General features: G+C 41.4%; 1 protein-coding gene across 3 annotated transcripts in view; it reads right to left on the reverse strand.

The window, feature by feature from the left end:
* dscama (Down syndrome cell adhesion molecule a) overlaps nt 1–14265 on the reverse strand; it is a 103793-nt gene extending 89528 nt beyond the window's left edge. For all 3 annotated transcript variants that reach the window (XM_013912751.1, XM_013912752.1, XM_013912750.1), the window contains exon 1: nt 14056–14265. In XM_013912751.1, coding sequence (XP_013768205.1) covers nt 14056–14098 — 43 coding nt within the window. In that variant the 5' untranslated portion in view covers nt 14099–14265. The remainder of the gene's footprint in view (nt 1–14055) is intronic.
* Nucleotides 14266–16937: the final 2672 nt, after the last annotated feature.

The following is a 16937-nucleotide window of genomic DNA, read 5'->3' on the forward strand; positions in this document are numbered from 1 at the left end:
TGTGTGTGTGTGTGTGTGTGTGTGTGTGTGTGTGTGTGTGTGTGTGTGTGTGTGTGTGTGTGTGTGTGTGTGTGGGAGGTGGGGTTAATGTCTGGTAGCCCATGAACATAGAGACTGACATGGGCTTGGTTCACTGGTGAGCCAGCAGGGAGTCAATGCAGGCAGGAATGTTGCTGATTTAGCCTTCCAGCATGACAGAGAATAGCAGACAGGAAACAGTTGTAGTTATCTTTTAAAAATCAAGACAGGGGTTAAAAAAATTCTCAGTTATATAACATCTCAAAAATATTAACCAAATAATGTTTATATTTTTCCTTCAGTATTTGCTTGCAGACCAATGCCAGTCAGTGGTTGCTTCACTGAGGCAATTTATTTAAGTAAATGTGAGATCAATACAGGTCCCACTAACACACAGCATAAATAGGCCTATGCATTAGCCTGTGCATTAGACCACTGATGTGTCAGGGGTTTTTTGCGCAGCTTGTATTTACCTCACCCAAACATCATTAATCAACTTTTACTGAATGAGTATGGAGGCTCCTTTTTTCCCAATGAAATGCCAACAAAAGAGAAAAAAAAATCTACAATTTATGACATATTATCCGGGTTGACTGCTTGGTTCCAACAACAAAAGCGTGATTTTCACCCTTTCTTCTGTGATTTTATCACATTCAATGAGCTATTAGCCCAAAAACATGTGCTCAGCCAAGGCTGTTAATGTATTTAAACACTGGAGCCCGATTGGGTATTAACCACAATGTGGCCTATGTGGTCTGCACCAGGTCAGCGGGCACCAGGGCATCAAGACATTAGGGCATCTCCACTGGGGCAAACAAGGACTGAGCCACACTGACAGCTCATAGCAGGCGATGCAGGTAATTAAGGCAAAGCTCTGCAGTGGCTGCCTAGGGAGGAGAGTGTGGTGGTTGGGGGAGTAGAAAATGGGGGTTGGATAGGGAGGGGTGGAGATAGGGTGGAGGACAGGATGGCCTCATGATGGCAGTGAGTAAGCAAGCACCCACCCCACCCCCTACCCTCTCCACTGTTGCCCTAGGGGCTTACACAATGAGCGGTAAAGAGAAGCGCTGCACTGAGCTGAGATGCACTGATCGAAGAACAGAGTCCCCTCACTCTCCCAAATCACCGGCGCCCAATTTGCCCTCATGAATAATGTTGAGCGATGTGCTCAGTGCCACGCAGCCGCTATGTAAAACCAATGATACCCTTCTCTGATGTCAACTCTCTGGAGGGTGAGCAAAGAATCACTGTGGAGTGGGTTAGTTGATGCATATGAATGCTCATTTACATAAGCGCTAACATAAGAGGAGGGAGTTCCTACATACTGTGCACTTTGAAGACATTAATCAGTTACATCACTAAGGCGGGAAAGGACAAACACGGCAAATAGACTGAGACGGAGAGGTAGGGAGCTTCCCAAGTGATGCTATGTTGATATGACTGCATTTACCTAATATTAGGTCACATGGAAATTCAAGCGCGGATCAGAGCTTAACCCCTTAGCAGTCCTACAAATTTACAATTAGTCCCCTAAACCATCCAATGTACCGTGGGCGGTACGTCCGACTGCTAACAGGTTAATGTAGACTATAGTCATTTCCCAGCCTTCTGGAGCCACAGAAGTCAGTTCTCATTATGAGTTACGGAGCTAACTACAATAAAAGTAGCCATCCATATCTATTCTGTGACACACTAGCTTTCTTATCTACCTACAAGCCACAAGTCTGGTCCAGACTGAGTTACTTTAGTCTGAAACAGATATTCATGATATTCAGTGGATGACTCCTACTGAGTTCAGTAATACACACTTTTCTCAAAACATTTTTGGCTTTAATGAACGCTTTATCAAGTTCTGGATTGGTTGCCATGAGATCTGAGTCACACGTTCTTGTTCCACTTCAGGATAACCTGTGGTGATTCTTTAAACTTTCCTCCAACTCTTCTCTCTCAGAATTTCTCAAGTTCTGTGGTTTAACCCCCCCACCCCGAAACAGGGACAATGAAGAGCTGCAAACTTCCAAGCTAGGGAAGCAGTGGGGAGCATCTCTGCCATTAACCAACGGCCTTGTTAAGGGTAACAGCACCAGGGACAACCAATTCAAATGTTCAGTTACTGTTAGGATATAATTCTTTCAAGCATGTGTTAACTTTTAGGACATCATAGGTTTGCTGTGGCTCCAGAGAGCTGACAAGGATCAATATCCCACCAAAGCACTGAATTCAAGAGGGCCAAGACAACAAAGTTGGGTACATTTGCTTACATCTCTATTATTGTAACCAGATAATATTGCTGCCGCTCCAATGCTTTAATTGTTCCAAACCTTAACAGTGGACATGTATGGATGACATATTTCCCTGTTCAGCTGTCGATTGGTTCTTTGGAGGGGCCGAATAACTAGAACTACCTTTAGATTTCCCTTTCAGCGCCACGCCTTTCTCTTATTTTTGGCTCTGAATCAGTCTGCCAGCAGAAGATGTAATGGAAGGATCAACGACTGGTGGTCTTCTGTTAGATGGAGGTGACAGTGGAGAGGTACACTCAGGGTTCAAGGTGAGCAGGAACAACTAGCAACCCCATTCTAGCACCTTTTAATAATAAGTCAACATACCTCATAGACAGGCTTCATTCATTTCATTGCCTTGTGTTACATCCACATTTAGGGTTACTTTGTTAACCACCAGGTAAAGTAAAGTAGACGCTGAGATATGGCCAGCCTACTGACAGTTATTAACAGCCATGGGCTGAGAGAAAATGTTATGTCTATAACATCTTAGTCTAAGGAGCTTGGAAAGAAAAGCATCTGGACTTCTTTAAGTTGCTTGAAGATGTTTCACCTCTCATCCGAGAAGCTTCTTCAGTTCTAAGGTCAAATGGTGGAGAGTCCCAGATTTAACCCCAGTGGGAGTATCCCCCCACAGAGGGACAAAAGGACCCCCTGGGTACCGGTCCGTGAGTCGTTTGGTACCGGGCCGCGAGAGTTGAGGCTCAGGTGTGAAATGTCTGGTTTTCAGGGATTTTATCAGTGTTCAGCGTTATTTTGTTATCGTTTTTATCGTTAACTCGGTTTTCCTGGGTCTTTTCAGGTGTGTCATGAATAAATCTTCTTTTTTTTCGGTACCGGTACTAGTTTTATTTTGTTGTATTTATCCGCGACACCTTAAAGGCCGGTCCGTGAAAATAATGTCGGGCATAAACCGGTCCGTGGCGCTAAAAAGGTTGGGGACCGCTGCTCTACCTAATCACATGAGCCAAGGTGTGAAAATGGGTGTGGGTCCCAATCAGCCAGGGTTTTGTGTGAGCTCATTGTGAAACCTGGCCCCACCCTATCATGCGATTTCCTGAGGTCAGATGGCCCAGGATGTGAGTGGGCGTTAAGGCGTCTGGGAAGGGATCTCAAAACTGGATTATAGATGGCAGAGAGTTGGTGTCTTAAACCCCGCCTCTGTTCAAAGATGGTCGCTCACAGTGGACATAGATGCTTCTTTCACTCCTCTTTCAAACCATCTGTCCTCTCTGTCCAAAATGTGAACATTGGCATCCTCGAAAGAGTGACCTTTGACCTTTAGATGCAGATGGACTGCTGAGTCTTGTCCTGTGGAGGTGGCTCTTCTATGTTGTGCCATGCGCTTGTGAAGTGGCTGTTTGGTCTCTCCGATGTAGAGGTCTGGGCATTCCTCGCTGCACTGTACAGCATACACCACATTGTTAAGTCTGTGTTTTGGAGTTCTGTCTTTCGGGTGAACCAGTTTTTGCCTGAGCGTGTTGCTGGGTCTGAACCTTCACAGACGTCTATAACATCTGTTCCATGATGGAGAGAAACACGGTACAGCACATGTAGCATGAGATGCCATGCTCTTGCTCTACAGCCAGGACACGTGTGGGTGGGATATCCCGTACTAGAATCAACTGACAATGACCTGCTGACGCTCAATCATTTCAAATAATGCTTTTTAAAAACACAGTTTGACATTCTGGGAAATTTGAAATTTGGACTTAAATGTCTAAATGTCTTTATCTCAGTTCTGGATGAAAGATAAATGTTATGCTTGCAGCTTATAGCTTCATGCAACCTGCAGTTTTGAGATCACTGTGAGGCTTTCAAAGAATCAGTTGAACTCCACAAATCCCAGAACATCCATAAAGCGATTCTTTCTTTACCCTTCACTTAAACAATTTGTCATAATAATTATTTGGCTTTAGAGGCATTAGTTTAAGCATAATGCTTAGAAAAACCAAATTCATACATTTTCCCTAAGATCTTGAAGTACTCCTTTAACTTCATTTTCTTTGTACAAGAACTAATGTACTTATTAAAAGAGAATATTGTCAGTCACTCCGAGTACACCCCAAGAACGTTAACATGACTGCGTATTTTGCACTGAAAATGGTTTTTTTTTTTCTATTTCAGCAATAGGAGTACATTTTTTGAGAGAGGATGTTTTAGTTAGATATTCTGTAGTGAGTTCTTGACTTGTATCTCTGAACAGTGCTACAGCACTTGACTTAAATTTGTATAAAATCTAGTGAGGCACAATATACGCCGTGCATGCTGTTAGAGGGTGGGAGAGTGGCATTATTTCTGTTTGAGTAAAATTCCTCCTACCTCTGCTCGCTATACCATCAAGTACCATTCAACTGACTGAGCCGACAGAGAGAGAGATAGAGAGAGAAAGAGGATCTCAGGTGAGCTGAGGAGGAGGACATTAAACCCAGCAGGAAGGGATGAACGAGGAGATTTGCTGGAGGAGGAAGGCTGACAGCCTGAAGATCATCCACAGTACTGGTACTGTGACACAGCACAGGAGCTTAGAGCCTAAAGAAAAGACGTTTGGTATGCATCTGAGCAGAGTAATTACAGTACAGCTGGATTTTGTTTCTCTGTGAGAAAGAAAGAGAAGAAAGTGAGAGAAAGCATGGTAGTGTACTTCACCACTAACCTGTTTGTCCTTTTGACTTGATCTGACATATGCTGGATTTCAGCGTTTGGTCATTCATGCCAACATGTTTAGTCACCACTGGGTGAGAAGTTTACTGAAGCTCAGACAGCTCTGGTGTATTTCACTTTCCACCTTTTGATCACTTTGACATGTTTTTAGATGAGACACGTGCTCCATTCGTAACAGACAGAATACTTGGGATCATGTTCATCGTTTCAAAGGAAAGAAACAACAATGCTCACTCATTCGGTCTGCTAAACACGAGTGCAAATGTGTGGGACATGTATGAACTTTGACTGGTGAGATGTTCTATTGGTAAAAAAGTAAATTTCCACTTCTGATTAAAATGCTCGATCAGTACAAAGGAAACTTTTAAAAGAAGATGCTTGGCTGCTTAATCCTTCGAGTAAAAATCATACAGTGTATTTGGTGTGTTACAAGTACTGGCAGATGTATTTTTCCTGAGCCCTAAATGGATAGATGTATTTATTTCACTCATTTACTGGACTTATAGAGATGAACATATAAACAGTTGTGTAAATATGGTCTTTCATAGGCACTGGTTATTGTATCAAAATAAACACAACAGAATTTCCTTAACTGTGTATCACACGAACAGATTAGAGAATTTTCCGCCTCTGTAGAGAGCTATAACAGGAAGACATTTTGCTTCATTGCCATGTTGTTTTCCTATTATCCCGGGGCACAGTGAATGCCATTTGCAGGAGAGAAAGAAGGAGGCGAAATGTGGCAGTTAACAGTGGAGGGCAAATCAAAGTCCTGGGGTTAAATGGGATTGTGGGTCAGATGACTAGACATTGTTGCCTTTCTGCTCACGGCCATACTCTTCTGCCTCAGAAAAATATCACCGCTCCCCTCCCATCACTGTCTCCCTCATCCCTCCCCCCCTCCTCCTCCTCCACTCATCAGCCCACCATTTCCCTTTGAGGCAACAGCATTTTGTCTTTAGTAACCCCACTAGAAAAGACAATCCTTATTGCTTCTATGCAAAAAAATTGTGAGCCAATTTGTTAAGCGTGGATTTTTGTGGTTCTTAACGATTGTTTAGAATATGTGATGTTTTCATGTGTCTAGCTCTACTTTAGCTTTTTCATTTATATCCAGTCAGGAGGTTTAAGAAGTCACAGTCACACTAGCAATGCTAGCTTTACAGAACTTCAAAAAACCTTGCAGTCCTGTACGAGGCTATCTGCAACCTCACTAATATAAATCACTCTGACGGATACACAGTCAATTGAGAGGAACAGGGACAGGCGACGGCTGAGAAAATGGCAGATATCTGCATTAGAGCTGCACTCAATCAGCACACAGATGGGAGTGAGCTTTTATTAACCATCATGTTTTCTGTGATTACTGCGCAGCTGTACATCAACACCGCTGTTTCATTCGTGTCCGTAACTACCTTCCGACGCAGCCTCGCGTACTCCCTGTCCTATACCTGAGCTGTGTGAATTATACTGGCAGCACCGGTGACAGGGGCCCTGCAAACACTGCCAGGCAGCAAAACACACATCAACATATTCAGAGCGTTTAGTGCCTGGGATTAATCAAATTATAATTTAATCATCTGATCAAACAGCAATTAGCATAATCACTTCTGGGGAAGGCCTGATAGAGCTGAGACTGGAGCGGAATGGAGCTGGGGGCGAGCAACACTTTAATGAAACATTTGCCAGAATGTTTGAAAATGTTACACATTTTGGGCTACAGGAAAAGAGCTGGACTGTGAATGTTAATCAGCACGGTCTGGTATGCTTAATGAATATGTCAGCCACAGAGGAAGAAATTACAAGTGAGTATTTTCTATTTTGTCAGTGATTGTCTTTTATGGTTTAACTTTGGGTAATCTTTATTGTAAACACCCCCCCGCCCCCCACACCCCCCATAAAGAAGGTTTATTCTAAAATGGTTCATTTTTAGCTTTTCCCCCTCTACACAAACTGACCACAGAATTCGAGTGCAGCTGATAAAATCATTTTCCAGCAGTATAATTTAGTTTAGCAGAACATTGCTCCCACTTGTTCAGGGCAAGACTCAATTAATATTTTTATGAAATCACATTTTAAAGTCTACAATTAACGCAAGGACAGCGAATTTGGACAAACATGCAAAAATGCTTCCATCACTGTGTCTGCCATCATTGGTCTTGTTAATCTGCTGCAAGCTTGAGGTATTTTATATTACTGACATGAATGAGATGCTGTTTGAACCTCTTGCCTCTGTGTTTCATCCCAGGCAGCAATCATTGCAACGCAAGCAATGCAGTCTTTCACTTTGTTCACGTGAAAATGTGTAAACAGCATGAAATCGATATGGAGTGAAGCTCAAGAGGAATACTTTGTAATATTACTGTGTTTCAGATGCTTCTGTTGTAAACGTCTCATTTTGGTTTCATTTTGGTTTAGACAGTGTTAGTTTAGTATAATTTGTTGACATCCCTTCACGTCTTCTCAGGGATAACAAATGAGAACTTCCCTCTGTGGTCTATGAGGTAAAACCAGCAATCTGATCTGTGCACAGATCTGTGTTGTTTTGCAGTAGTTGCATCATTTTTGTCTGTTCTACATACTTTTTTTTAAATAATATGAAAATTTCAAATCAGGCAAAACGGTAAGAGTAAACATATATAAATTCAGTGCATTATGTAGATGCTCCATTATCAAATATTGTTGATGGGAAACAGTGTTTGTCAACAATTTTAACCTCATATCTGCTCATTGCAACCGAATCATGGCACAAGTTTAGTGTTCTTCTCCCTTTTGGATTGATTTTTTCCCTTTAATATATTTGTTGGCCTTTTACTGGCTTTACTAGACAGATACAGTGAAGACTGACAGTAAAGCCATGCGGCAAAGGGCTGCGGGTCAGACTCGAACCCGGGTCGGCCGCCCTCAGCAGCATATGGTTGCCCGCTCAGTCCAGCTGAGCTAAACTGGTGCCCTTGGATTGAGTTTTGATTCCATTTGTAGAAGGGGCCACTCCATAATGTGTCTAGAACTTGGCTCTGGTGTTTATTTATTTTTATACCTGATGGATAACCACAGCCAAGCTCTAAACTTCTGTGGATACAGCTGACAGGAGCGGTCCCCATAGTGGTCTTCTGCTGCTTCAACATTCAGCATGTTGCTCTCCGTGGTTGTAACCAGTGGTTATTTGGTTTTTATCAGTGCAAAGTAGTCTGGCCATTCTCCTCTGACCTCTGACATCAACAGTGCTCACTTGATATTTTTGTCTTTTGTGTACAATTCTCTGCAAACCCCAGAGGTGGTTGTGTGGTACAGCTCCAATAGATCTGCAGTTTTTAACATACCTGTATGACACCAATAACCATGCCACGTCTAACGTCACTTCTCCTTTCTTTACCATTCTGATGCCCAGTTTGAGCTTGATTATGCCCGTATGGATAAATGCAGTGAATTGTTGCAATGTGATTGGCCGATTAGACATTTGTGTTAAAGGGCAGTTTAACAGATGAACCAAATAAAGTCCAAGAGTGTATTTCATATGCTAAACTCACTACTTTCACAGTGATACACTGCATGCTTTAGATAATAAAAGTCAAAATGTAACATTTTATCCGGAATATTAGAAATGAAGTCCATTTCAATAAAATCCTCCAAGTTCAAGGACAAACAACCAAGGTCTTTATTTTGAGAGCTTATGTTACCTGTTGTTGTACCTGACTGGTCACAGCATTAACCTACTGCCCTATTTTCTAATGAAAGCCTACATATGCAAATAACTTAGGTAACTGTGATCTTGTTAAATCACTAGTCCCGATAAGATGTACCGGAAACTCTAGTCCATTGTTTTTAACCACTTTACTTGCTCTGTAACACTGTCTCATTGTACACTCATGCAAGGCCATTTCTGAAGAATGCAGCTTACATGTCACGCAAAATGTCAAAGATGTTCTGGTAATCAGGTTAGACAACAAGCTAAACTGCAGTGATCCATCAGTTAAACTGTGTAAAACTGATCTGAGCCAATATTCTGTCAAAATGTCATTCAATACTTTTGAGTATTACCTTTAATCTGTGAGTCCATGTTAAGTGCTAGATGTGCAGATGTGCTGTATATGAATACCATAGCCATAAGCACCGACAACAACTTTTATAGTTACCACTTATCTGTGAAACACCCATAAGCCTGAATGCATGTTGTAGTGCTTGGCTGATCTAATGATTGCATAGCATTTTGTACTTTAACCTTATTAAGTTTATCTTCATATATCTTTAATGAACTATCACACATGTCAGCTGCAATATGGACTAGAACCAGAAAAAAAAGCAGCAGGATGCTCTGAATTATCATTACAATGTCAAGAACAAAGGGTTCGAGCAATTTCTGTCACTTATACCAGTTAATTTGGGCTGTGGCACTCGCAGCCATGAACTTTAACTGGACAAAGGATAAAAAAGGCAGTTCAGTCTTCATAAGTGTAAAAAAAAAGCTGAGAATAATCTTGTTTCTGCATGGAAAAGCAGGGCGATTTGATATGACTCTTTGAGTTTTAGACACCACATAACACAAGCTGACTGTGTGCGTCCCTCTTCCCCCCTCTCTTCCTCCTCTTTTTCTGCCTCACTACACACTATCATCTCCTTAAGCATTCTGGTCTGGGTTAAATGAAACCTTTAACAGTTCAATGTGCATCCATTAACATATGCTTGAGTCTACTCACAGCCAAGCTAAAGCGTAAGCATGCAGTGGCAAAAACAAACAAAAAAAACCTCGATCCGATGGCACGGACAAATCCCGGAGTGATTAGCGAGTCCACAAAAACACTAAGTCTCTAATGCCTTCTAACATTACCGAATGAACCAGATTTCATAACACCTTGAAGAAAAACAACAAATGTGAACGAAATCTATCCTACTGCGACACTCTAAGCTAATATAAGAGCACAAACACTGTTTATTTCATAATAAATGCATTTAGGTTTTAGAATATATTGACTTTACAGTTTCTACTAACGGTAAACATGAATGTATGAATACAGCTGTCAGAAATGACTATCTCGAGCATGAGTGCCGATCCTAACTGAACAAAATCAAGACATGACAACTATGCACTTACAGAGTAAACACGCTGAGTTTAAACTCATGTTCCCAGTGGCCTACATTGCATTGACTGGTGTGCTGATATTAACGTGCTACTGAGGAACTGAGCTCAGTTATTGTTTGCTGATGTGTGTTGCTGTGACTCCGTCAACCCGTTCTGTCTCTATGTGAAGTGACAGATGTATACCAAAAGACCAGAGTCTGCACAGACCTAGTTTCCTACTGGCCCTGATGCGACCTCTAAGCAACACTGTTTTGTGTGGTGACGATTGGCTAAAACTGTAAAATAGGAGGAAAATTTGGTGTGCAGTCGTCTCCAAATTTAAAAATAGCAAACCCAAGACACATTTTTCCACTTGTAAATTACAGATAAGGAAATTCATTTTAGCGGTGTACAATACATTTAGTCTGGTCGAAAATGTTTCAGGGAAGCGTGCCTCCTAGATTATCTTCAGAAAACTCTTTTCGATTGAAGGTAGTGATGTGTGATTTGCACTGAGGTACACTTGTGAAAAATTAAGACTAAGATGCTGTAACTTCAATGAGATGTTGGCAAAATAAGCTTTGTCTTGCTGTGTGCTTTCAGAGAGTTCTTCCTTCCCTGTGTCGCAAAGTATTTTCTCATATGGGATCATGTGATCTTTGGAGTTCTCTCTCCAGTACAACAGAGTCTTTACCTTACAGTATATAGCACCTTAAAACAACTGCTGCTACCAGAGTAAGAAAGTAAAATCTGAACTGAATTGAATCGAATGAATCATTTTTTGAGTGTTTTTTTAACTATATATTTGATGAGGAACACAATCTTTTACATAACATGGATCAAATTCCTGAACAACCAACACGAGTTCCTTTTTCACTCTTCTGTGACAGGAAATATTGTGGAAAGCAAATGAAAGTTGTTACTTAGTGTGAGAAATTTACAACTATACGCTCTACTGATTAGAACAATGATATGAATATAAAAATATATAGGTATGACCGAGCCACTGTGTACAGATACACATCGCTGATTTATGTCAGTTTAGTGATGTTTCATTACATAATTTGCTCATATCTGAATAAATATTCCTGGGTCTTGGTGTTTTATATTTTTAAAACTGGAAACAGTTGTTGGTTATTGTGAAAAGTTTGCAGTACGATGTTGTAAAACAGAAACAAATGCTGAGGAAAACTAAAGTCTGCTCCGACATTAATCATGTTTGATAACATGATAAAGACCTTTTCTCCAGCATCCCCCTTTCCATCCCAAGCTAAAAGCTAAAAATAAACATGCACAGAGTGATACTAAGAGCCAATTGAGGCGCTTCACTGTATATTTACACAGCTTATTAGTGTCCAATTGAGCATGTGTCAGATTTCCCCCCCTGGCATAGCTAAGCAAAAACAACATTATGCCATTTCCCCAATTTTCTCTCTTCATAACTGGAATGTTTTTCCTATTCCATTTAGGATAGACACTTTTGTAAGAGCACTTTAAAAGCTCAAGCACCACTGGAGTGAACTCTACAGCAGATTTTACTCTCTACAGTGCTGAATTGTTTATATCTCTTGTAGATGAGCTTGCAAATGTGTCCTCAAATTGGAAAACAGCAATTCAGAGCAAAATGGAGTTTGTACAGTAGATACTATTCATAAATGATCACTGAAAAGCTGTGCAAATAGCCAGGAGCTGCAATCTTTAAATACATTTTCTATTAAGAGCCAATGCAAATATAGTGCATGCAAACGACACCTGCACAGACGTGTATCAGTTTTTGAAAATTAATGAAAGGCCGTGATGTGTATCGAGAAGCACTGATCAGGTCACCTGAACAGAGTGCAGTGTTTGTCAAGCCCAAAGCCCACACTGCAGCAACACTCATTACCCAGGTCTCCATAGAGACAACCTCAGCAGCCTGTACCGGACCAGAGCTCTAAAAGCCTTTATTTCGTAAAGCTTCATCTCTCCATCCACAAGAGGTGTAAAAATGTACGATTCGGATGGAAATGGCTCGTTAAGTGCAGTCTTTGCAGGTCTGTCCACTGAAAACAAATGCACGGCAGAAACAATAGCATCTAACATCACCACTCACAGCCTTTTAATTCTGTGTACTGTCAATTTTAGCATGGCACAGGAAAAATACAGGGATCATCATAATGAACACTGGTCAATTCTACTTTCCGACACAAAAACGACGCTCAGATCTCTGAATGAGAAGAAAAGGTCAGCGTCAGACGATTCAAGTCTGCTGATACAAATGGTACCGCATCAGCAGCAGCCTCGAACGTAGCATTCATCACAATTACAAGTGCTGTTGCTGCCATTCAAAGTTTCCATGTAGATGTCTCTAGTAGCAGCCATTTTGCAACACTGTTGCCTGGACCAAAGAGACTGAAAAAAGCCATTCACAAGCAAGCTAAGCCATGAATCTCGCTCTGCAAACGGGGATTTCAGTACAGCGTTTAGTTAGATTTCAAATGAACACCAGTGTCCTCTCGTGTTCTTGGAAATTCTCTCGTCTCGGCTGCAGCAAAAAGAGAATTTGCTTTGAATCCATTCTCCCCTATAAATAAACCCTGCCTTCACAGAACCCTTCACATTGGCAACAAAATGGTTTTCCTGTCATCTTTGCTTGATGCATCATCGTCTACTCTCAGTCCACATTGTGTCCAGTCTTATTTTTTTAACCCCTTTGCTTCCACGTATCTTTCAAAAGATCTTCAAAATAGCTCAATTTTCTTTCGAGACGATTTCTGCCCCCCAACATGCGCACATCCCGTCCTATACCCCACAGCCCCGTGTCCCTCACCACCCCCCTTTTCCAATTCCTGTGTTCGCTGTAAAAAAAAAATCAGTTACCCCCACTCCAAAGAAAGATACAACTACCACTTATCAAGCCAATCTTTTGAGGAATTCACTGTATACAAAACGGGATGTGGATGCATTTTGCGAGATGTGCATTTGGGCAAGGGTGATAAGGGCTTGTCTCTTTTTTTTCCCCCCAATTCAAAATGACTCCATGTCTGTGCTTCTAATATGGCGGGTGCAATGCCGGAAAAAAAAAAGAAACACACACACACAAAACAACTGGCCAACCTTTTCATTCTTTTTCAAGGAGACAATTAATAGATCTGAGAGAAAGCACACAAACATGCAGTTACATGTGCAAAGCATTTTGTTAATTTTTTTTACTTTAAATAAATTACAGAATGAAAGTAAATATCTGACATATTCACCAGCTCATTTCTTGGTTCATGAGTAGATTTTTGAATAGAAAATCATTGTGAATGTCAATAAAGAAATTATTTCATGCAAATAACGGTTTTTGTTTGAATGCCTCTCAAAAGCAGAATAGAGATTAAAACAACCAAAGGCTGATTGCACCAAGTAACACACAACTGTGTTCCCACAAAATGATTTACTAAAATATTACTTTCATAATTTATACAAATAGAAATCTGATTTATAAACAGTGCAGATCCGGCACCTAAAAATGATGTATGAAAATGCAGCCAAACTGAGGCCCAGCTTAGCTTCAAGAGAGGGAATAAATAATCCTTTCTGTACAAATTTAAAATGAAAACTGATAATTGTTCCAATTATTTTGACCCTAAATTTTACTAAAAAAAATCATTGTAGAAAAAAGAAAATAGAAATATTCCTGTAAAGAGCCTCGTTCTTCATGCAGTACAGGCTGCACCTATCCACAACCTACATTTCTCCCCTCTCTCTGCTTCTCTATCTGCACAAGGTTATTGTTAAATATCGAAGATGTATGAGGGGATAAAACATTTTCACTTTATTAAAGGTTACTGTGCAAGTAAATATCAACCTCCCACCAAAAGCCCCACTGTCAGTGACAGGACATAGCAACAGCCTGTTCTACCCATCGTTTTCCCGGGACAAAATATAAATAAATATTATCCTCAAAGTAGAAATGGTTCCAGACCACCCCGCGTATTAATTACAGCTTGGTTCTGTTCGATAATCAGCATAAACTTTAAGTTCGATGTGCGCAAAAGCATCACTTACCATTCAAGATGCACTGGAAAAAGAAAAGAGCCAATATCCACATGCCCCGCTCCGTTCAATATCCAAGCTTATGCTTTTTTCTTCTTCTCTCCACGCACTCTTTCTTCTTATTATTTCCCCCCTTTTTTATTTTTTCCCAAGTCAATTGCAATATAAGAAAAGGGAGCCTGCAAATCTCTCTCTCCCTCTGGCGCGCTCTCTCTCCCTCTCTCTCTCTCAATCCTTCACGTTGGGAAGAAGATGAAGAGGAGGAGGTTTGAGCTTTTTCCTGCTGCTGATTGTCTCCTGGTACAACGGGAGATGGTATATGATCCACAACTGTGCGTCTCACCCCTCCTTTCTTTTTCTTTTTTTTAGGACTGACCGCACCGTGCCGGGCCTCAGTGCAGCCGTCCCCCCGTACCGGAGTGCTGCTCTGTGTGGAACATGAGGGAGCTCGGCTCGGTGCGCTCCGGACCAGGTGAGCTGTGCTGCTGCTGAGTCAGAGGCTCAAAAGCACAGGACGCACTGCCTATGCGCACACCGAAATCCACGGATAGAAAATTAAAACATCAAAGAAAAAATATATTAAAAACATAAAAAATAAGAACCAAAAAAGCCTCCAATAATGAAAAGAATCAATAAAGAATGAATGAATTAGAAGTCTATGCCCTGAAAAGAGGCAAACGTGTCATCTCAGGTATGTGCGGGGAAAAAAATGCGTAAAAAGTTGGAATTTCTGTCGAGGATTAAAAAGCGCATGGAGTTGACTGTTAGCTGCGCTGGAAACTCATTCTCTCTTCGCCACCTCTCTCCATCCGGCGAGCAACAAGCACACGCATCTTCCCCCCGCAGCCGCACACACAAACTGCGCACACTGGTCCCTGCGCTTATAACCTGCCCTGCCTCAGAGCACCGTGGAATAAAACCTCGCTTCCTTCTCCGCAGCCGCTTTCCTCCCTCTCCATTGCCTTAAAGGTGCAGGGGTGGGGGTGGTGGGGGGCACAGCTGAGCCTCTGGCGTAAAAAAAGAAAAATCAGAAAGAAAGAAAAAAAAAAGGGGGGGGGGGATACAAAAAAAAGAAACCCTTTCTTTTGTTTTATGACGGATCAAGGTGCCACGCAGGGTGAACTGTGCATTAACGCAAGCAAAAAAATATAAATAAATAAATATTAGCTCAGGCAGGACATCCTTCTATGGTTTGTTGCCACTGTTGTGGTGTAGCAGGCTGCAGGATGGAGGCTGAAGGAGGGAGGGAGGCAGGGAGAAACAGTGATGTAGGCTACACCTGACTGGGTGCTATGTAGGCATTTGGTTAAGGGAAAAAAATCTAAATTATCTTAATTGGAGGAGATCAAATCGTGTCCTTAAATGTGTCTTCTGGGTAATTTATGAGCCCCGGGGGCATTTTGGGGACCCTGCCAGCTTTACCCCGGCATTCATTAATTGACCTTGACAAATATAAGTAGCGACCCCCCTAATGCACCAGGGGGTATCAAACAGCGGCCATGTTAGACATCCACAGCCCCCTGCATGAGTTCACCTCCATTCAAACCACAGCGGAGGAGGAGGAGACTGAGAATTAAGTTGTGAAACTGCTACTGGATGAAGACAAGCATATAGAGAAGTGTAAAGCCACATTTTTTAAATGATTAGCGTTGATATTTCTCTCAACATTTTATAATTTGTAATTAGCGTGTAGTTGTAAAAAGGAAGAACACACCTGAAAAACAACCTTATTTGTTTTTTTATACCAGCCTGAGACACAAAGATTCAGACGCTTCCTTTTAAACCTTTAGTGAGCAAACAGCAGTGCTGTATTGAAATAATTTTGGAAGCTATGACACTGCTGTCATGTGACTGTTTGGATTTAGTGAATTTATGTTCAACGGCGACTCGAGCTTTAGCCCACAGCCTAGATGCAGTATCTGTCTTTAGGACTTAGCATCCACATCAGACCTGCATGTGAACATGCGCTGCGCCAGGAATACAGGACCTGTCAACGCACGTCTGGCCCCTCCATGCGCTTCCAGCCAGGCATCCCCAAAATAAAACTGATCATTATCACTGACTGAAGCTACCCAAAATAAGATAGCAGGAAGGAAACATGCAGACACTGTGCACAAAGTATTTTGTTTGTATGTATGTGTGGATTTTGCCTAATCCCCTTCTCTGTCAATCTCCTTGACTCCCAGCAGTGAGGGGGGGTTGTTGATCATTCAGTTATGGCATTTTGTTCCCTGGTATACGCATGTCTCATCTTCTTCTGTCTGCCTTTGTATAGCACTGGTCTGCAGTCGGGGACTCTATATATCTTGCCCCAGTTGCAGGCAGCTACCTACTCTGACTGCTAGCAAATTTGAGGCTAAACTGGCTCACACATCAGTACCTGTAGTATCTATGCTATCTATACTAACTATTAAATGCAGACTTAGGGGTTTGTATCTAGTATGGCTAAGCTACATTGTGCTGAATTGCTAAAATTTTCCTGTATCGCACCTTATGACAAACTTCTAAGCAAATTCAATTCAAACAGACATTTTTAATAACTGCTGTCCGAGAAGCAAGAAATCAAAACCACCAAACAGTTGTATTGTGCTAATAACATGTTTACAACTGGAATAAATAGGTTGGTTATTGAGAAAACATGTTAACTCAAGAGCATCAATTAATTTGGCATCAGCCCATTTCCCCACTGGTTTTGTTGATTCATTACCTTTTATGCCTTGTTATGGATAATCATTCAGCCATATGTTAAATGATTGTCTTCAGTGTTCATCCCAGTGGACGGGGTTCAGAGATTGGATTAAAATCACTGGCTGTATGGTCATACAGAGCTCAATCCTTATTTCTCTAATCCCTGCATTAACTCCATGATATGTTGTGAGGTTTGGATCAAATCA

The sequence above is a fragment of the Pundamilia nyererei genome, unplaced genomic scaffold (assembly GCF_000239375.1).
Source record: "Pundamilia nyererei isolate P.nyererei 1_Seehausen unplaced genomic scaffold, PunNye1.0 scaffold00099, whole genome shotgun sequence".
NCBI lineage: Eukaryota > Metazoa > Chordata > Actinopteri > Cichliformes > Cichlidae > Pundamilia > Pundamilia nyererei.